At 35.0% G+C, this 23,418-nt stretch overlaps 1 protein-coding gene across 1 annotated transcript in view; it reads right to left on the bottom strand.

Moving 5' to 3' along the window:
* Positions 1 to 23,418, bottom strand: part of WDPCP (WD repeat containing planar cell polarity effector) — a 413,409-nt gene that overhangs the window by 296,561 nt on the left and 93,430 nt on the right. Inside the window, exons 3-9 of the mRNA XM_081797281.1 lie at positions 16,528 to 16,630; positions 16,244 to 16,291; positions 13,445 to 13,529; positions 7,716 to 7,763; positions 6,818 to 6,868; positions 5,248 to 5,318; positions 4,926 to 4,985 (exon numbers count right to left, since the gene is read on the bottom strand). Of these exons, the coding sequence (XP_081653407.1) occupies positions 4,926 to 4,985; positions 5,248 to 5,318; positions 6,818 to 6,868; positions 7,716 to 7,763; positions 13,445 to 13,529; positions 16,244 to 16,276 (348 nt within the window). The 5' untranslated portion in view covers positions 16,277 to 16,291; positions 16,528 to 16,630. The remainder of the gene's footprint in view (positions 1 to 4,925; positions 4,986 to 5,247; positions 5,319 to 6,817; positions 6,869 to 7,715; positions 7,764 to 13,444; positions 13,530 to 16,243; positions 16,292 to 16,527; positions 16,631 to 23,418) is intronic.

Below are 23,418 nucleotides of genomic sequence, written 5' to 3' on the forward strand. Positions count from 1 at the left end.
GATTCTTTTAGTTTTTTTTAAACTCATACACAAAGATCTTGGATTTACAGGTGGAGAATTTCTCCAAAAGTATCATAATCTCTAGCTCTCTGGTTATATTTAAAAGTAAGTCTCTTTAAAAATTGAATGAGAGCTTGTTATGCATTGGTAAGCTTATTAACTTATAACTCCACTATAAGGATATTGGTTGGCACATCTACCTTTTCAAAGGAAACTACCAAATATCGGTATCTATAGCCATTGCTCTGGGTCGATGGGTGGGGGAGGGGAATAATCTATTTTTTTCAGAGAAGGATCCCTTAAACAGGTTACACAGAGACTTACACCTCACGGCTAGAGAGGGGAAAGAGCTGAGGAAGATCTCACCATTCCAGATACAGACTCTCACTCAATCCCCTTATTCTCAGTCTAGCCACCTCACTTCTACTATGTATTGTGCTTAGCATCTTCAAATCCAGAAACCCTCTGGGTTGGTGTTTCCAGAAAATAATTATCCTATCTCATTTGTTCTTTATACAAACTGCCTCTAGTTTTCCTGTTTTATCCTACAACTTAATGCCACGCTAATCTCTATGGCTTCTCTCTAAACTCTTACTATCTTTTCACTAAACTTTATTATCTTTTTACCTGGTATCCTACAACTTAGTACTCATTAGTGTCTTAGTGATTTCATGTGTCTATATTCCTTGATTAGGTTATACTGGGGACTCAGCCCACATCTTACACTTCCTTAGTGCATCCCATAATGGTGGCACTCAATAAATACAGTGTGATAAGTTTTATATAAGTAATATACTGTTTCTAATAGTTGTAACTTGAAGTCATGGTTTGTCAATTATTATTTTATGAGAAAACCAAACTGATTTTCAATACAATTTGATGAAAGAGAAGATCAGCTAATGATGCTATCAACTCTACAACTGAGGAAATTATGATAAAATGAGTTCCATAAACTCACAATTTATCTGTGGTAGGCTTAGAAAATAATTTATATTCTTACATAGCATGTCAAGTAATTCATTATAAGAACCAAAAAAGAAAACTATCTTTTCTTGGCATTTTTTTAAAGATATATTTATTTATTTTAGAGAGAGAAAGCATGAGCAGTGGGAGGGGCAGAGGAAGAGGGAGAGAGAGAATCCTCAAGCAGCCTTCCAGGTGAGCACAGAGCCCAGTGCAGGGCTCCATTCCAGGACCCTGAGATCATGACCCAGTCTGAAACCAAGAGTCAGCCGCTTAACCCAACTGAACCACCCAGGCTTCCCACTGGCATTTTAAAATTGTATCCAGGCTCCCCACTGGCATTTTAAAATTGTATCCAGAAATGTGGAACTGTTATAGAAAGAAATCAGGGTACAGCTAACTATATCATATACTTTTGTAGCTGACTATACATATTCGATTCAAATAATTTAATCTAAAATCGACATATATGATATCTATCTTAACGATAACATTGCTTTTAAATAATTATGTAATAACCTGTAAATATGAATGTGACTTAAAGCACAATAATTAAGAGAATTTAAAAATTCCACCATAGTGGTATACAATTTAATAGTCTCCGAATGCTGAAACTATTATTCCCTTTGTAAAATATTTATAAAATGAATAGTTTGTAAAATGGTTTAAGAAATTCAAAGTGGAAATTATTAAACACTTTCTTATAATAAAATGATTTTAGGAAAACCAAAAAAAAGAGAGAGAGATATTTTGATAGCTGGTGAAACTAAATCTCTAAATTACATCTCATACTTTTAATGCATTTCAAACTAGGAATAGGCATAGCCTGAAAAACCAACTTTAAAAAACAATTTTCATACAGAGCATATGTACAGGTAAATCTTGATTTAAAAACTTTTGAATTTGCAAGTGGAGGGAATTATTTTTAAATGGTACAATTTATAGGTCATTGGATCAACAACATGAACTAAGCGTTGGTTATGATGACAACCTATAAAATCTCATTATTCAACAGAGGGAAAAACCTAAGCTCAAAATGTATCCTCTGAAATCCTTTATGTCTCTGTAATTGTCCCGCTGATTTCCAAACAGTTAGACCTTTTGAAGAAATAACGATCCCTTAAAAAGAAGACAACCAAGATAAGTTCCATAAGTCTTAAATTTGCCATTTTGGGGGGTAAAAGATTTACATTAGTTGAGGAGTGGCCATAATCAAAGACTGAGAGTTCAACTATGTTAGCACCAAGGTACTGAGGAACTTTAATTTCATCCCCTTTTTAAGAGTATGTTGTGGTCAGTTGTCACCATTTTAGGGCTAAATATATGGCGGAAACTACTAATAGAAATTTAAGCCTGGGGGCGCCTGGGTGGCTCAGTCGTTAAGCGTCTGCCTTCGGCTCAGGTCATGATCCCAGGGTCCTGGGATCGAGCCCCGCATCAGGCTCCCTGCTCTGTGGGAAGCCTGCTTCTCTCTCTCCCCCACTCCCCCTGCTTGTGTTCCCTCTCTCGCTGTGTCTCTCTCTGTCAAATAAATAAATAAAATCTTAAAAAAAAAAAAGAAATTTAAGCCTGTATTATGGTGGAGTCACCACACCTCACAAAAGGAGGACCCTTGAGTAACTTGGGGAGTACTTCTTTTGTAACTAACAAAATGTTAAGGGGATCCTTTTAAAAATTTAGTTTGAGCACCAAATTTTTAAATTACTATGATATTAGAGATCTTTAGGATAATGCACATACACACATATTTTTAGAAGACTTAGCTCACAGTCTTGTTTAGAAATTGAGGAAGTGGATAAATAATGTTAGGAAGTCTTTCAAAGGCCCTAAAGATATGGGAACTAATCAGGATGGGCAGGGTGGAAGTCAAGTTATCTTATTAAAATATACCATCACATCAAGAATGTGCTGGTAGTAAAAGGTCTATTTTAGGAATAACTTATCAATCACACAAATAAAGCACAAAATATGACAGAACATACAGAAAAATACACTTCACTGGAAATATTAAAAGCGACTCATTGGTACAAAAGCCTAAGAAACCACTGTTGTCGGTTTGCTATAAATTACAGAAGTAATTTTATATATATTCTATCATGAAAATTCCTTTTCTGCATTGAAGTAATTTAATAATGAGGGACGTCCTCCTCCTTATTCCCCCTATATACAAATACATACAAACTTGCTTAAAAATTAAAATGCAATAACATCTATTTATAAAGGATTGCCTATGGGTGCCTGGGTGGCTCAGTCGGTTAAGTGTCTGCCTTCAGCTCAGGTCATGATCTCGGAGTCCTGGGATTGAGCCCCTGGTTGGGCTCCCTGCTGAGCAGGGAGCCTACTTCTCCCTCTCCCTCTGCCTCTCCCCTTACCTGTGCTGTGCGCTTTTTCTCTGTCATATAAATAAAATCTTTTTTAAAAAATTAAAATTAAAAAAAATAAAAAGGATTGCATACTGGGATGCTTCACTGCATATTTTAAGATGCCTGACATGTTCCAACTTACCCTGTGCAATGGTAAGGGCGGAGGCCACAAGACAGATCTCTTACTATGGGTAGTAGGCTTGCCCTCCAGTCAAATTATTTTGAGCTTGCTTTTAAGGTGAGTAATTGCATTGAGAAGTACAATGAGATGTACTAAGTTTAAAACTTCCTGGAGCATATTTTGCATTAAAGTTTTAAACTTTGATTAAAACTTTAATGAAAACAAATTATGAATTTTTAAATAATTTCATTCTTTTGGATAGAATCCTAAGTCAAACTTAGAAAGTATTATGCTGCTGATAATATTAATTCAGCCTTGCAAACAGTCTCTGGAAAATAATGATTTATGCCATTTGAGGAGGTAACTAGTTACCTTCATGAATAAAAGTAGGCTAGTTTAAACAAAAAATGAGGAAAAACTAGAGTCCATTAAAATGATAGTCTATATTCAAATACTCAATTAAGATATGCTCATAATAACTACAAATTCAATGTTATAGATTTATGGATAGAGCCATAGGCCTAAACTTCAAACAAGAATAGTTAGACCTAAAATAAATCACATTATAAACAAGTAAGAATTTAAATTCATATAGGATATTCAATTCCATAAAACAGTTATAATTATTAGTAGTACTAATGTAACTTCAATTACACATATGAGTAGAATATGACTAATGATTCTTTTAATCACAAACAAGATTTTTCTAGGCAACTAGTATTTCTTAAGCCTATAAACAAAGCTAAGGCATTTGTCCATTATTTTCTGATCAATGGTCACTAATTATTATGTCCTGAATCTAGACCCATTCAACATGTAGCTCATGCTGTCTAGGTCCTAACTGTGCTAACAGAACTTTCTGTGATGGAAATGTTCTTTATCTATATATGACAACATGTGGCTATTGAGCACTTAAAATGTGGGTAGTGCAACTGAGGAACTGAATTTTTAACTTTCTTTAATTTTGATTAGTTTAAATTTATTTTTAAATAACCACAGGTGACTGGTGGCTATTGTATTAAACAGCACAACTTAGAGGGTTCAAAAAATAAGAGCAAATGTCTTATGTTAGGTCTAACTCTAGTCTGCTTGCTGGTTTCCATAAGCATGGTACTCACAAATGCTTATTAGAGTAATATGCCAAAAAACCTTCTGTCCTGTGCTTTTATCTTCACTCAAAAATATGATTAAATCTATGCCAGGAAACATCTAATACAACATTCAGACAAATCTAAACAAAAAATACCATTTTTATTAGCGTTCACAGTGTCAGTACAACTATATTGATTAATGAGGCAGCCTGGTGGGTGTGTCAATCTGTCTAATGTTAGTTCTAGAATGACTAGAATTCAAACTATGAAATATCCACTCCTAAAAAGTTTTTGTCCATTATCTATCATAAACACAAGAATACCAATTACTGCATAGTTTTCAGCTCCATTGGTTAAACACTCCAAAAGTATGTCAAACCATTTTACCTGACAGACATATTTGTTCTTCCATTTGCTCAGCACACAGTGACTGTTTTGCATCAATTCCTGAAGGAAACAGAAAAAGAGAGAGTGCAGTTAGCTATACACATTGTTGTTATCAGAGTGCTTCTGATTTGCAAGCACAAAAAAAAAAAAAAAAAAAAGATCAGCATGCCACACAAAGATGCAACTGTTTTGGAACTCCTCACTAGACAAAAGCAAAGCTATCATCACCAGGAGAGTTGATCCTTTATGAAAATTAAAACTGTTGAAAGATGTTCTAAAACAGATTTGTTTGTTGCCATTTTTGAAACTTTTGGAAAGATACCTCCAACTCCTTGAGTGAGTCTCGAAGTTTTTCTGGGCGTCTATTTTTGAGTGTCCACGGATAATCTCGTGCTGGCAAATGAAATATGTACTACAGTTAGTTAAACAAGATTTAAAAAGGAAACTCTGCTTAGCAGTGTGCCTTAGGAGGATTAAAATAAAACACCTCCTTAATTGAGAGGAAGTGGGCTTCATTTCCATCATCAAATAACAGCCTTTTGAAAGGCTTTGTCATAGGAACAGGATTTTTACCACAAAACAACCTTGGTGATCATAATTTTATAATGACAACCAACACGGCTCAGAGAATCCCTGGGAAAGTTTCCTAGTCTTGTGAATCTAGTACCTAGTTGTAAATGACCAACTCTTTACCAGAGAATTAACTTTCTCATATAAATAATTAAAAGTTCAATCCAAAAGAAATTCCAAATTCTGCAAGTAACCCTCTCAGACCTGAAAATTCCTACAAGTGACTGGATATACTGAGGAAAGAAATAAAACACAAAATATGATGCACAGAATATAAATTTAAAAGGAAGCATCACCTATTAAAACTTTATTTAAAATGATCCTCTTTAAAATGTACACAATTCAATAATGATAAGCCTTTGTTTTGTTTTAAATGCATTTAATTAAAAGATAAAATTATTTAGTAAAATCTCAATATTAGCCTAAGACAAACTAAAAATAGTTTTATGTAAAAGAACAAAATTTTAAATTCATTTAACCATATCTATTTCATCACGAAAATTCATCTTTGAATTCTAAATAATAATTCTAAAAAAAGAGTTGTATGTATGTGTGTATATCCTGTGTGCGTACTCATAGTATATACAGACATTTAAATTTTACAGTAGAATTACTATTTATCTTATTTCAGCAAATTAATTTCATTCTATAAGCATAATGTATGATGTATACAGCATATATGCAAATTTTTAAATTTATATTGTAGTTACTAATACAGCATTGAAAAAAATTAAATGTCAGGTTGCCCATTTAAAACAAGGGAACAAGTAGGACTTTCAGCTCCACCTGTATTCCAAATAAAAGTTAAATTATATTTAATTTCCAATCATTAAAGCCATCTTTCATTGTAGCCATATCATCATATCTATATATCTGAGAACAGAAAAGACTAGAAAGAATAAAATGCTAATACTAATCATTACAAATTTCTTCCTTTTTTTTTTTTTTACAAATTTTATTTTCTTAAAATGGGTAAAACATATAAACAATTTAGGCATGGTGTGTGTAACAAAATGTTATCAGAATTTAAGTATGATACACTTATTTTAAATATATTAAATGATATAAATATGGTTCATTAAGAAAGTTTATGTTTACACAGGCATATATCTTATCAAAACTGGATAGAGATTTCAATGGTCTAAATTAGAAATGCCTACCACATATAATTCTCACTCATATGTTTATATACCTAAACAGTGGGAATTTATAATTTTAAGATATTTGTGCAGAAAGCTTAAAATATTTTTTAAGACTGAATCTTCAGGGATATTCAAGTTCCAGTTTTATAATAATTACACAGAAGTATAAAGTAAGCTTACATTCTGCCAGCTTCTGCTTTTCTTCTAAGTTACCATGCTCTGTCACTGATACTATGGCAGGAGAAAGAAGGAAAGAAGGAAAAAAAAAGTGGAAATTATTTTAATTAAAATACTTTGTATTTTAAATGCACACATATAATGTATATTATGCACATTGCTGAGACTAACAAATTATGCTAAATTTTTTAAAGGCAGTTGGAAAAAAAATGCCATAATGTGGATGTTTTCATTTCATAGACGTATTTCCTAAATTTGTAGTAAAAAGGCTTACACAGCACAACAGGTGGGCCAATATCCTGAGCTCACAATCTCATCAGATAGGGAAAAGAAAAACGGCAATGGAGTCTAGAACAGAAGCTGCTTCAGTCTGTCATCAGAATCATGAAGTTAGCCTATTAACCACCAAGCTAAGCACACAGGATGCCCACACAAGCCCCACTTCAACAGACCAAAACAGGAAGTAACTAGCTAGAAAGACCTTTTGGCCCATCATGAAACTTCTGGGATTAACAGGATTAATCAGATAAAGAAAATTGATCATTCACTCAGAAATGCCTATTTCAGATATCAGGTAAGGATCCAGGAGGCCAGCAACAGTGGGACCCACGCATTAACAATGCCCTCTACTGGGACACTGATAGATAAACGTGAATAGACTGTCCAGTTATCAGTTGGATCGGCAGTAAAATGAAAATTTTCATGTTCTTCTACAGTATTTTCTCGATATTGCTTTATTTTATATAGAACAGATTTCAACCTCAGTATTTTTCTAAAGAACTGAAATGACTTTTTTTAACTTTAGAATTTAAAGCTCAAAAAAAGAGTTTTTAATAGTCAGTATTTTATAGTTTAGAATATTTCATTTATAAAAATTAGTTGAGTAGAATAGACAGTTTACCTGGTGGGTCTTTCTTGTCATAATACTGGTAGATCCCTATGTCTCTATCTATGGAAAAGAAGAAATAACATTAGATTATGGTAAAAAGTTCTGGAGAGTAAGAAACCAAACCATATTATATGATACAGCAGGACTGGGGTTAGGGGGCAGGTAGGCGAGGATAGAAACAATCTTTTTATGTTACTATAAATTAATAAGTTCAAAAGTATCTGGACATGAGTTCATCTATTCTAGGGATATGCAGGAACTGGAAGGTTTATCAATCTAATCTAAAAAGATTTACACAAAACTACAAGGGCATGAGGAAAGGAGTAGTAAAAAAAAAAAAAACTGAAATCAAGGAAGACCAACTTTTTTCTTTCACACTTCCTCTGATATTTTTCACGGGGTGGGGGTGGGGGCTAACAAAAGGAACTGCCACTAAGCAATGCCAAATGAAATTAGCCCTGTTTCTGAGCTATTGCTTTCTTTTCTCCAGTTTAGCTGGAAGCTAGTCTGGTGCTTGGGGGAAATTTGCAGGAGAGGAAGAGAAAATTAGAGGAAACATACGTATGGTTAAGTTATCTGAAGCTTGTTTAGACTCAAAAAACCTTCAAAACCCATTCAAATTCAGGTGCTCTTCTGGGGGTACAAAAGCAAAAGCAAGGCTTCCCAGATGTTGAGAGTGATTTAACCAAGAACTCTGTCCTTGCAATTGAATTACAGGAAAACCAAATAATCGTGTCCATTTTATTCGTAATTGTAAATAGTGAAATATCTTTTTCTTTGAAGTAATAGTTGTTTCCCTCCATGCAAAATAATTCTAGTTACTAACAAAAGGATACAACTGTTTCTAAAGTAGTGGAAGCAGTACAGGCTGCCCCCTAGTGACTGACTGCTCCAAACTTTCTCAAACTGAAACATGAAACTTGAAAAAAAAAAAGTATTATAGCTATAATTTTTATTTTTATTATTTTAAAGATTTATTGATTTATTTACATAATCTCTACGCCCAATATGGGCCTCAAAATCACAACCCCAAAATCAAGAGTCACATGCTCCACCAACTGAGCCAGCCAGGTGCCCCATATAATTAACTTTTCAAATAGAGTTTTTCAAAAGAGTCAATCCTGTGTACTTATTAAAGCTCCATTCTATTCATCATGCCAATAATTGGGACATATAATTTTTTTAAGATTTTATTTTTAAGTAATCTCTACATCCAATGTGGGGCTCAAACTTACAACCCCGAGATCAAGAGTCACATGCTCTACCAACTGAGCCAGCCAGGCACCCCAGGACATATAATTTTAAAGACTACAGTTATTTCTATTGGATAGATTGAAAATATATAATAAGGGGTGACTGAGAAAGGTCATAAGTAGCACTCCTAAGATACTGATAATATTTTATTTCTTGGGTGATGATTTTATGGGTGTGTTCATTTTTTGATAGTTCAAAACATACCCTTATGATCTTTATACTTTTCAATACATATGCTATACTTCAATAAAAGGTGTTTTTTTTTAAAATCTAAGAATCGTAAGCATTATAAACACAGGTAATATTCTCTAGTATAATAATCCATCACTAGGTGCAGCCAAATATTTACAACTCTAGAACAGAACTATGAAGAACATAAAGGGCCTTGAATTTTTTTTTTAAGTTTTTGTATTTATTTAAGCAATCTCTACATCTAATGTGGGGCTCGAATCCACACCCCAAGATCAAGAGTCACATGCTCTACTGACTGAGCCAGTCAGGCGCCCCACATACTTCTTTTTAAAGAATATTTGCATTGATACCGCTTTGAGCTTTGTAGAAAAATATCATTAATTATGATATTACCAATGTCTTTGGGGGTATAAAAAGATTGCTATTTTTGGCTTCCTATCTTCTTAAAATATGTAATTCAAACATGGCAGGGCTTTAAAAAGTTCAGGTATATTGCTCAAGTCTTTCAACATAAGCAACACTGCCACACTGTATATGTTCTAGCCCTCTCCTCCTTAGAGAGAACTATTTTCAACTATGAGCTGTTTCTTCTGTATATTCCTCCATATTTATAAATAGTTTTCTCACTCTAATATTTCTTGATTCTTCAGTTGTAGATATTATCTATTGCCTATCCACTATGGAAATTGAGAATTCAGTTATCTTTTACCACTGTGTACCCCTCCCTACCTACAGACACTTGACTTACACTTCTCCCCATCCTCCCAATATAATTAGAGCACAATTTTTGGTTAAGTCAGTGCTTACAATATTAATGAATACATAAACACTATTCAGAACCGAAGCATGGGGTAGGTACACTATATGATTGCATTTCCTTTTTTTATACAACTTCCCTGATGTTAAACATTGCCTTGTTTTTTATTTGCTTTAAAAGAGTGTTAACACAGGTGCCTGGGTGGCTCAGTCGTTAAGCATCTGCCTTCGGCTCAGGTCATGATCCTAGGATCCTGGGATAGAGCCCCACATCGGGCTCCCTGCTCAGCAGGGAGTCTGCTTCTCCCTCTCCCTCTACCCCTCCCCCCTGCTGGTGCTCTCTCTCTCTCTCAAATAAATAAAAGCTTTTTAAAGAATGTTAACACTAATTAATCTCCAATATACTCTCACATTTCAATGACTAATCAGTATAATTTTTTCATTGGCAACATCTCCCCTAGAGCCTCATGATCCAGTACTATTCTGGACTGCCCAACTTCTAGGTCTGATGCACAGATACTGTCTATTTTCCTGACTAGACAGATGTGCCTTCTGTCTTGGATTAATTCCCTTGTTTGGCAAGACACATATGCTCTGGTAGTTTAATGAGAAAAGGAAGGTAAATTTGGTGAGTATTTACAAAGCTGAAAATGTCTTCTGACAACTGACTGACTGGCTGGGAAGAGAATACTAAGTTGGAAATAATTTCTCTCTGAATTTTGAAGACATCATTCCATTGCTTCATAGTGTCCACTATCAGTGTTAAAAAGGCCAAGGACAATCTGAGTTCCAACCCTTTGTATGTGATCCATTTGTTCTTTTTTTGCTATAAGATCTCTGGATTTTTTCTTTATGCTCAGTGTTCTGAAATTTCACGCTGATGTGCCTTCATATGTGTCTTCTTCCATTCATTGTGTTCAGTACTTACAGGACTTTTCAACCTATAAACTCATTTTCTTTTTTTTTTTTTTTTAAGATTTTATTTATTTATTTGAGAGAGAGAATGAGATAGAGAGAGCACGAGAGGGGGGAGGGTCAGAGGGAGAAGCAAACTCCCCGCTGAGCAGGAAGCCCGATGCGGGACTCGATCCCGGGACTCCAGGATCATGACCCGAGCCGAAGGCAGTCGCTTAACCAACTGAGCCACCCAGGCGCCCTAAACTCATTTTCTTAGTTCTAGGAAAATTTCTAGTAATATTTCTTTGATAATTTCTTTGCTTCCTCTTTGCTGCTTTTCCCAGAATTAGTAATTGAGTGTAGTATTCCTATGTTGAGACTCTACTATTCTTATCGCTCCTGTTTATTAATCTTATCTTTTGTCACAGCATTCATTTCACTTTTTTCTATCAGATTTTCTATCTATTGTTTTTGAACTTCCTCTAAATGCAATCATACTATTTGTACTCTTTTGCAACTTACTTTTTTTTTTTTGCCCAATATTATATTCTTGACATTCACTGATGCTGTTGCATACAGCTATAACGCATTCACTTTCTCTGTTGCATAAATGTATTTTTTTTAAAGATTTTATTTATTTATTTGACAGAGAGAGAGATAGCGAGAGCAGGAACACAAGCAGGGGGAGTGGGAGAGGGAGAAGCAGGCTTCCCGCCAAGCAGGGAGCCCGATGTGGGACTCGATCCCAGGACCCTGGGATCATGACCTGAGCCGAAGGCAGATGCTTAACGACTGAGCCACCCAGGCGCCCCGCATAAATGTATTTATCCATTCTCCTGCTGGGTTGTTTCTAGTTGCCTGCATCATGAACAGTACTATTATGAACATTTTGGTACATGTCTCCTGGTGCACAAGTGTCAGGGCTTTTGCTAGAGTATATACCCAGGAGTGGAATTACTGGTCGATAGGTGACATATAGCTCCCACTATACTAGATAATGTCAAATTGTTTCCTAAAGTGGTTGCACCAATTTATACTTTCACTAGCAGTGAAATAAGCTGAATTTCTTCCTGTGGTTTTTTTTTTTTTTTTCTCTCTTCTATTTTTGGAGAGAATTCTTTTGTTGTTGCTCTTTTGAGTTTAAAATTTTTTTCTGCTATTTTTAATTTCCAAGAGGTCAGAATCACTTTCCAGTGTTTTCTGAAACTTCTGTATTTTGTTTCTTGCTCTTCATATTTAAAAATGAGGCACTAGAAAACTGATTAAAAGCTCTGTGTACATGAAGAGGGCTTGCCAACTGGTGGGCTTCACTGATCAGCCAGGGACCAGGGTGTTTCACTGGAGGACCCCCTCAAATGTCAATGTCAATAGGTCTTCTCTTTGGGGTCGTGCAGTTGCTCCAGGCCCTCAAACTCCTTCTTTCTTGGAAAGTACACAACTGGCTGTGACACATTTCAGAATCAAGTGGGATTAAAAGGACTTCACCCATCTGTATGTAGGTTTTCACTTCATCACTATTTTCACTTCGGTACCTTTCCCCTGTCTTCTTTTCCTGGGGCTGATGTCTCCAAGTTTAGAGCCTCTCTAATTAAATACTTCCACATGTATGAGAGGTGTCTCACCACTTCATAAGCAAAATTTCAAGTCCTTTTGTTGTCACCCTCATACTGAATGAATCCCCATCCTTCTGCAGTATCTGGCTTCTCAAATTTCTGTATCTTTCTGGAATTCTGAGACACAGAGTGGCTGTCTTTGGAATTCTCTTCTGTAGACATTTGATATTCAGATTTTTAAGTTTTGCTAATTCCTCCATCCCTTCCCTCTTCCAAAAATTGCGCAATTGCAATTGTCTCCTCTCCTATTCTCTTAGACCTTGTGGGTTTATGCCTTCTTTATTTTAATTCATTTATTCTCATTTTAGAAGAATTTGGGGAGGAAGCGAATGTGTTTTTAAATCTATCTTGTTTAATTGGAAATTCTATCCTTAGCACATTTTAAGCAAAGTAAACTTAGTGAAATTATAATTACATTTGCAAGGCAAACCATCTTCTTAGTAATGATGCTAAAGGCATATAAATAAAACTCTCCTTCTAAATACTAGAGTTGTTTTGGATAATCAAAGAGGAGAAGATATTTTAACAGTTATTTCCTAACAATACATACTTTATGCTAAAATACTAATAAGCATCATTAAAACATACTTACGTTACTCCTGTCCTCCAAAATGTGAAATGAAAGAATATAAACATAATTAATTGTACATCTTAGCTGTATGTTTGAAATATTATCTTAATATCGAATAGAAATACCCTTACCATTAGCTAGCCTGCAAATATTTATGAATATATATCAGTCATTATGAACAATCCCAGGAAAAAACTGAACATGTATGTATCCTAAAAGGAAACTAGTATTAGGCCAATAAAATTAATTTCATAACAGAAAATCTAACTCAAGTTGAAAAAAATAACTTTTTCAGAGTAACTAAAAAGAATTATTTTTCATTAACCAATTTTTCATTAAGTATAAGAAAGTAATGCAATTCTAGCTAGAGAATCCAGGCTCTAACCTTTGCTAATACTTACTTATAACATTATAACTTATATTTGAAAAATACTGAAATTAACCCAGAGCTCACTTACCCCCAATGTGTAAGGTATTCTTCAAAGACCACAGGTGCAGTTCAGTCAAGCAGAAAGACATCTGATGGCAGAAGAAATCTCTGTCCTGTTTAAAAAATAGTTAAAAAGAGATGCCAATTAATTATTGTCAATAAAACCAGATCCCTTAGAAAAATAACAATCATTTGACACTACTCATATTTGAGATATGGCGTCCATTAGAATAAACATATTTTAACATATCCTTGGTTAACCATCCAGAAATAAACTCTAGAAAAAGAAAAATACACTCTTCCTAAATGTTGTATGCCATCTCACTGAGAAATGTGGTAAGAAGAATATATGTATTTGAATTTTCAGTAACTTGTTTGATTTTTAAGGCTCTGAGTATATTTAGAATTATTTAGTATTTAAGCATTTTTAAAACATTTTAAGAAAAGGAAACATCTGTTAGGTAATTATTAAGTACAAACACATTTTGTGGTGTATTTTTAATATACAAAGCAAATATTTATGATCTCCCACATACAAACAAGCTAATTAAAATGGAATTTGCAAGGTAAATCACTATTATAAGAAACATTTACTTAAAGGTAAACTGTGTAAAACCACATTAGCATTCAGAAAAGTTTGTTAATCTGCATGTCATGATAGATTCAGATATTCTACTCTAAATACATTAAGATGGAAAAAACAAGATAACAAAAACAGTTCATTGAGTATTTCCTCCCAGTTTTAATATCAGGGGCTAGTGATGGATATTACTGATACTTTTTCATGAAGTAGTATGTCATTAATTTGGACTAATTGGAGAAAGGCCAATATGAATCAGAAAAAAATGTCAACATTTTACAAATATTTTATAACTTCCAAATGTTTGCTTAGAAATACATGTAGTACTGGGGCGCCTGGGTGGCTCAGTTGGTTAAGCGACTGCCTTCGGCTCAGGTCATGATCCTGGAGTCCCAGGATCGAGTCCCGCATCGGTCTCCCTGCTGTCAGCAGGGAGTCTGCTTCTCCCTCTGACCCTCCCCCCTCATGCTCTCTCTCTCTATCTCATTATCTCTCAAATAAAATCTTAAAAAAAAAAAAAAAATACATGTAGTACTATACTATATGAATAGTTCACTATATATTAGAAATATGTAAACTACTGATACTTTCTTTATAGAGATAATAAAAAAATTGCTCTTTCCAATAAACTTCTGAATAACAAAGAAAGCTTGAAAAATATTTTATGACATCTTTAGACAGAAGAAAAAGCCCCCAGCTTCTTTAATATTAGGAGTGACTAAAAATATTTCCCATACTATTCATATGGGTGATAACCCAAAATAATTTTATTTTTAAAGATCTTATTTATTTATTTGACAGAGAGAGAGGGAACACAAGCATGGGGAGTGGGAGAGGGAGAAGCCAGACTCCCGCCGAGCGGGGAGCCTGATGCAGGGCTCAATCCCAGGACCCTGGGATCATGACCTGAGCCGAAGGCAGACGCCTAATGACTGAGCCACCCAGGCGCCCCCCAAAATAATTTTAGACGTAGTACAAACTTCTTCCTTCCTTCCTTCACCGTTACATTTGATGTCACTGTATTTACAATAATCAAGAAAGAGATGCATGTTCAAATAACAAGATGCAGTGTGCCAATACTGAAATGGCAGAGTGAACAATGTGGCAGCATGGAAGAAGAGCCAAGCCTGCCTGGAACAGTGGGGCTCTGAGGAAGCTACAGAGAAGTTGTGAAATGTTAGCAGGACCTCAAAGAAGCATAGGATTTCACCAGTTAAACGATGATAAAGAAAACGATGATGATAAAAGGCAACAGCAATACTTGCTAAGTACTGACCTCATTACAAGCATTGTTCTAAACATTTTATATGTATTAACTCATTTAATTCTCAGAGCTACCCTTTGAAGTAGTACCATCATTACTCCTATAATGAGGAAACTGAGGCACTGAGAAGCCACATAGCCAGCAGGTAGTTGAGGCAGGCTTTGAATATAAGCAGACTATGCTTGAAACCAGAGCTCTCTCGAATATTGGGCTATCTAGAGGTGTGAGAGGGAGAACAAGTAGTAAGGTGAGTAAAAGGATGGCATATGCCAAGCAAGGAAGTAGATTAAAAAGCATGGTAGAAAGTGATAGAAAAATGAAGCTGAAAATGGGTAACAAGGAAACAGGCTATAAAAATAATAGAGATGGGGCGCCTGGGTGGCTCAGTCATTAAGCGTCTGCCTTCGGCTCAGGTCATGGTCCCAGGGTCCTGGGATCGAGCCCCGCATCGGGCTCCCTGCTCCGCGGGAAGCCTGCTTCTCCCTCTCCCACTCCCCCTGCTTGTGTTCCCTCTCTTGCTGTTCTCTCTCTGTCAAATAAATAAAATCTTTAAAAAAAAATAATAGAGATATTTGGATTGATCTGAGTTCACTCTCTTCCTTGAACTAAAGTGCCTTAAAAGGGTAGCGATAAAACAAAGGACCCGTCAGTCCCCAGATCTATCCTGCTGTCACCAGAAGCTGGCTGCCACTGTATACAGGTATGGGGCAGAAGAGCTAGTCGACCTCAGCACTGTGAAAGAGGATGACGTTCCTTATCGGCAGGCAGTAGAGAAAAAGTGATACTAAGCTAATTACAAGTTTTTCAATTCAATTGGGCATTATCTCACAGTTGTCTCCTTGGGAGTGATTCTAGTGATGCTGCTATTACTCAAAATATTTCCAAAGCCGTATTTTTTGGAATTGCTTTCAGTTAGTTTTATGAGGCTTATTTTGGGATTATTACTTTAGGGTTATACTTTTTTTTAAAACCAAAATACTTACTGTATTAGAATATGTAAAATGCACCCTTCTCATTTGGATGGGTGAGGCCTGGAATGTTTGTTTAAAGAAACAATAAATAAATAAATAATAAATATTATAACTTTATATATAAATAAAACAAATAAATAAATATTTACTTGCATTTAGTAAGCTTAATGTATAGGTTCTAGACTCTAACCGCCTGGTTTCTTATTCTAACTTCTCAGTTTACTAGCTAACTTGGACAACTAACTTATTTCTCTAAGGTCCCCCCAGATATAAAATGGGTATAATAAAGTACCTACCTCAGGACTATTTTGAGGGCACTTTTATTCAATTAATTTATTGTTACCATTGTTGTTGCTGCTACTGCTATTACTCAATATCTCTAGCATTATGCAAATTTATCTGGAAAAAACACAAGAAGTGTATTACACACAATCGCTCACCTTAGATAGTAATTTCACAAGGTAAATGAATAAAAGAATAAGTACAAAGTACAATAGGGATTTTATGAAGGTAAAACATCTAGTTTCTATACAAGAGAAAGTATTTGAATTAGGACATGCAAATGGACTGATATTTCACTGGGAACAGAGAGAGGATGTGATGAAACAGGAGCATATTTCCTCTGATATTGAACAACAGAAGTCACAACGTTTAGACTACACTAGAAAATAAAAATTCGCATTCTTCAATTTAGTGTTTACTCAGACACCAATAATTAGAATTTATGACAATGTGGGCAAAGACAAGGCTGAAGTTTAGTTGTTAGTAGCTAAATAAAAAAACCTTTTATTATGCAAATTAAATATGAAAATAATTTTATAGTTAAAGCCAAAAGGGCCACACCTTTACTTATATATCAAAAGCAGACTGCACTTGAAACTCTGTTTTTCCATTTAAGTCCATTCAATAATAAAGAATTTGTCAACTTTCCCCTGATAACAGAAATGGAGAGCAAAGAATAATTTTCCTTGTAATCCACACTGGTTATTTTTTTTTTAAAGATTCTATTTATTTATTTGTCAGAGAGAGAGAGGGAGAGAGCACAAGCAGGGGGAGTGGCAGACAAAGGGAGAAGCAGACTTCCCACTGAGCAAGGAGCCCGATGTGGGACTCAATCCCAGGACCCTGGGATCATGACCTGAGCCGAAGGCAGATGCTTAACCGACCAAGGCATCCCCACATTGGCTATTTCTAAGAAGCAGGAATGCTTTTAACCTGAAAACCAATAGATCCGCTGCCCATATTTTTACTAAGTCTGAAAGTCCTAAAGTACTCAGAATTTACAAAGTTTGGGGAAAAACAAGCAAAATGAGGTCCATGGAGAGTTTCAAATGTCAAGTGCAAAGGCCACAACCCTTTGTATTTGGACATAAAGAGAAATCCTGAGAATAGTACAGGTTTGAGTCTATTATCTGGACTTGTCTTCCAGCTCAGCACCAAGGGTTCATGTATAGTCTCAATGGAGTGCGAAGACTGAGAAAAATGCCCTATTTCTCAAAATGCTCTGATATACAAACAACACTGCTCCAGTTCCCCATTAAAAAATACAGGACGGGGAGCTGGGTGACTCAGTCAGTTAAGTGTCTGCCTTAGGCTCAGGGCATGATCCCAGGTCCTGGGATCGAGCCCTGGGACCGCTGTGTTGAGCCGGGCTCCCTGATCAGCAGGGAGCCTGCTTCTCCCTCTCCCTCTGCCTCTGCCCTCCCCCTGCTTGTGCTATCAAATAAATAAAATCTTTAATAAAAAAAAATACAGACAAAAGGGGGAGAGAGACATTTTGCTTTATAAAGGACCTCTTTGTGGCCCCCATAGGGAACATTTGGTATAAGAGTAATGAAGTGGTTGTAGGGGATGATACCCAGCAGAAAGTAAGCAGGACTGGCAGCCCTTTGGATTAACATACTCAGCAAGAGTGGTGGTATCCAGACAAAATGGATCCACACTCAGCAAAAGTAGACATGGTGGCCAAGAAGTAATCCATAAAACCTGGAGAAATATCAGCAATAATCAGTTGATGGAGCAAGCCTAGCAAGTAGTAGGTGAGGCAAGTGAGAAGAAAATAGCCAATGTCCATTAGTAAGTGATTGTACTTGTTTATGAGCACATGTGACAACTCCTGCCGACTCCCCAAAATATATATAATTAAGGAGGAGGTTTTGCGGGAGTCATGCTATAGCAGGCTGGCCAAAAATAGTCAAATGTGGGTTATTTATCCTTCTTTTCCCCTGAACTTTAAATATCTGCTAGTACGACCATATAAAACTGAAGAGAATTAATGGAGTAAATAAAACAACTTTATAAAAATCTAAAATAATAACTAGATGGGCATGGTGAGAGGAGACCAAGGCAATATCCTTTTTAGTCCTCAAGATATTTTGCCATCTTTACACTGTGCAGGTTTTTTTTTTTTTAAAGATGCAGACCTTTAAATCTTGCATCTTACTCAAGAATACCACTAGTTAAAAAGAATGCTGGTTATTTCCTTGTTTGAAAAATCTGCCTGGAGGAAATAGTCAAGACTGAGCTCGTATTATTCAAATATTGTATTAGTGCATAAATGGTTGTTTTGAAGGAGGAAAGAAAAGAATTTCAGAAGAATGCTGGATTTTGCATTGTGGGATCAGAGTGTGAGCAGGGATTAAAAGGGTAGAGAAATAGGGAGTGCCTAAAAAAGTTAGCTGAGAAATGCTGCCCTTACTCAGTGTCCTTGTGCATTTCTCTAGGAATAAAACCCAATGCACAATTTAGAACTAGAACAAAAGTAGCCATTTAAGGGGAAATATGAAAGAATGAATGAATGGAAAATATAGCAAAGAATTATCCAAATGAAAAGAACAACAGGAGGAAAAACTTAAACAACAACCAAATGCCCATATTTTTTATTTTAAAATAACTCTTAAACTTTTAATTTTCTATTTACTTTAATTTTGTAAGGTAGTTGGTGACAGTCCCAGATGTATCAGAAGGCCATTCTGAATCTAAACTTCCAGTCTCCATAAGAGAGACTGGAAGTTTAAATCAATCTTGACATAAATGTGGATGATTGCTCCTGTAGGGGGCAGAATGTATGATAGCCCAAATTTTGAGGACAGAGATGAGAGGATCCTAGAGGGCCTTCTTTTTACTTACATTTTTAAAAGGTTTAAAGCCTTCCCCCCAAAACAGGTTACATAAGAAAAAATTAGTATTTATTTGCCTTAAGAATAACTGTTACCATACAGACTAAATTTTAAGTAACATGCAAAATAAAAACAGTTGTGCTAAGATGCTGTAACCTGTTTTGCTTTTGATAATTTTCTTTTGAAAAATAAAAACTATGTTTTAGAGGTACAGATTTCTTGCCACTAAATAAATCTGCAAAATACATGTCTTCTGTGGTTTCTTAAGTCAGCTATTTTGACTGTTTTGGGAAGGAAGCTTGAGGGCAAATAAAAACCCTAATGTAAAATATGATGGGCAAGGAAAGAATTAACAAATAGAAGACATTGCTGTGGTTTAACAAAGATAAATGACACCAGGTAACAACAAGGCATTTAAAATAAATGTGTATCAGCACAACACCTCAGAGAGCCTAAGGGAATCTTTCTTGGGCATAATCCTAGAGCATACACTTGTTATTTATTACCAATAGACTTTCTGAGGAATCTACTCACCAAAAATAAAGACAACTAAATAGCATAAATTTAAGATAAACCACTGGTTTAATTGTATTAGGTGTTTTAGTCATCAATAGGTAATTTTCAAATTACATAAAATACAATGTATCCCTCCATAATCTTTTGTCAACAACAGAATTATACTAATACCTGTTAAGCATATACATGAACACAATCAATGTCACATTATCAGAAATTAAGATTTTAAAAAATATTTAATATTTAATTTAATATTTAAAAATATTTTAAAATATTCAACACTAAACCAAACAATTAAGCAGTGATAAAATTTGTGTAAAAGGACAGGAGTCTCAAAATAAAAAGACCTCAAGCTTGGATTGAACCCACAGCAAAAAAGACTAGAGTGTTAGAAACACCAGGTCATTAGTACCTCAGAGAGTCTTATGATATTATATTAATTATCAATTAAATTATATTAATTAAATATTACCAATATTTTGAGCACCTTAGGTGTATGACATTTTACTGTGAGTCCTAGATACGAAGACTTACAAAGTAGGGTCTCTACTATCAAACAGCTATAATCCAGTGTAACAGATAAAATAACCACAAAAAATATGAGGTTTGTGGTAAGTGCTAAACAAAGGGCCAGGGGTGCTCAGTAGAGGCTCTAGTTTGATAATAAAGAAATGTTCTTATAAAGTAGAAGGGCATTTAAGGATTATTAGATTTTGAGAGAGGGTGAGAGCTAAAAATGAGGGAATAATATACAAAAGCATAAGTTGCAAGGCTTATTGGAGAAATAATAAGCAACTGGGTGGTGCACAAATAGAAGAGAGAAATCAGGGCCACACTAAGGAAGTCTGAATGCCATACTTAGCCGTCAGGACTTTACATCTGCTAGGTAACTAATGAGGAAGAGTGACAAGTTTCTGATCTGGTAAGGGATTTTAGAAAAAGTAATCAACAGATCAGAATTGTTGCTGGAAGATTAACTGGTAGGTGGGAATATTGGAGGAATAGAGGAATAGGATACAAGTGACCTGACAGGTAACATTAATATTCGGTAACAAGAACTTGAAATGGGATGGTAGCAATTGGAATGTAAATAAAAGAACATTCAAGTCATCTTTTGAAGAAAGAATCAACAGCATATGGGGACTAATGAATTGTAGAAGTGAGAAAGAAGGAAGAGTCTGGAGTAACCACCAAGGAATGGGGATCTGGTTACTGCTCAGATAGTGACCCTTGCCTTGAACATGGCTCCACTGAGCAGGCATGTCTCTAACACATGTGCCAGTATATTCTGTTCACGACTGCCTTAACTACTCAATCCATAAACCTCAATCCTCCCAGCCACTGACATGGTTACTCGGTCTCCTATTTTACTTTTCCTTTGCCCCTCAGTTTATAACTCTGGCTCTTCTTCTTCCTTAGACTGTGATTCAGCTTCGTCACTCTGGTGAAGGACTCACAACTATCATTTTTCTTAGCCACACCCAGTTCACAAAAACCCCTTAGACCTTTCCCTACCTTGTTTATTCTAGTTTCAAGAACAGGAGTTGGAATAAAACATATACAGAAACAGGTTAGTCTAGAAAAGGAGGAAGTTTTGCCAATGTAGGCAAATTTTTGACACAGTGGGAATTTAAGGTAAAAGTAGATATGGGTAGAAATGTCTAGCTGGTAGCTAGAAATACAGAAAAGGGACCTAGACTGTACCAAAAGTATCTTGGGATTTTCTGAATAGAAAGTTAAAAACCACTGAATAAGATCCCAAAAGAAAAATAAAGTCAAGGATAGATATTTTGGTAATTCTCCAACAAGAACACAATGAAAAAGAGATTAAGGCAGTATAGTGTCAAAAAAAAAAGACAACACAGTGTCAGGAAAACCAGGGGAGAAAAAAACGGCGTTATGCGTTTTTTTTAAATGGTTATATAGTGATGATCAAACTTGTTTCTGAATTTCAATGTAGACATGACCTCAGTATAGTTTAATGAGAAGTAATGTTTTATCAAGGACACACAGATTAAGTCTTCTAAAGAAGGTATGGTTCTACTGCTCTGAATGCTAGGCTGTGAGCCAAAACTGCCTCAATTCTGATCTAGCTATGACAAACTTACCCCAAACCATTCAATCTCTCTGCCTCAATTTCCCCACTTACAAAAATAGGGATAATGATATTGACCTACATTTATAACAATGTTGTAAGGATTAATTAATGCTGTATAATGCTTTGAAGATGAAAAGGACTGAGCATTATTAGTTGGTATTGCATAAGTAATTGCCTATAATACTGAAAATTTTATCCTTTAATTTTATTCAAACAGCAGTTATCACATAAATGTTCTAGCTCCCTTAGTGTCATTTACCTTCAAATTATTATTTTTAATGTATCGAGATCTTTTCTATATTATATCATACATGTTATTTCATAGTATATAAAGATTTGACCAGTTCAGAAGTCTAGAACAACTTTTCAACCTAAATGTTAAGTATAAATATTCAGGACATACTTATTTCCTAATAAGCACCCACTACAAGTATTCAATAAATGCTAAAAGGTAATACTTTAACTATGAAATTTCAGATTTAATAAATAAAACTAAGCAATTATATGGTAAAGGCAAAATACAAAAGCACAAAGCAATGTGTTAAAGCACGGTCTATGATGTCCTTATTTCTAAGACAACCTATACAATCTATAAGTGTACAAAAAATGAAGAGAGAAACTTGTAAATCCACTAGACAATGTCTGGTCTTTTGTTTCTTCTTGGGTTTTTTAAAATCACAATACTAATACATGCTTATTGGTTTAAAAAATGCAAATATGGAAATATTTGATGTTAAAATGACTCTGTTCTTCTCCCAGCTGCCCTCTCCACTGTGAAGAGAGCCACCGCACAGCATAGCATGTGGCCTTCCAGAGTTTCTTGATGTACTTACAGTATGTCCACATCCATACTTACTTGTTTCATGTTTTTGTAAAGACAAGATTTTATTATACATACCATTTCCTTTTTTCACTGAACACCACAGCATGGATGTTATCTGTCAGCATACACAGATTTACTTCCTTGTTTTCCAATAGCTGCAAGATGTTCCACTGGATAGTGATCATAATTTACTTAACCACTTACTTAACATACACTCTGTTTCTACTTTTTGCCTTATAAATAATACCTTGAAAACATTCATGCACACCTTACATTTTGATAGATAATGCCAAATTGGCCTCCAAGATGACTGTGCCAACTTACATTTCTACCAATAACATGACTTTTTCCCTGTATCCTGAGTAACACGGGGAATTATCAAAGTTTTACATTTTTGCCAATTTTCTAGGTGAAAATTGGATTCCTGTAGTTTTCAGTTTCATTTTTCCATTTATTATAGAGCTCAAACACCTTTTCATGTACTTTTAAGCAATTTTGTTTCTTTTATAAATTACTTGTTCCTATCTTTGTCCATCTTTCTACTGAATTCTTCATCCCTTTTTTCGTATATTAATAATATTAATCCTTCATTATATAAATTGGACAAATTTAGCCCTTTTTAAAATTTTTT

The sequence above is a fragment of the Leptonychotes weddellii genome, chromosome 10 (assembly GCF_054177405.1).
Source record: "Leptonychotes weddellii isolate Sample4059 chromosome 10, ASM5417740v2, whole genome shotgun sequence".
Classification (NCBI taxonomy): domain Eukaryota; kingdom Metazoa; phylum Chordata; class Mammalia; order Carnivora; family Phocidae; genus Leptonychotes; species Leptonychotes weddellii.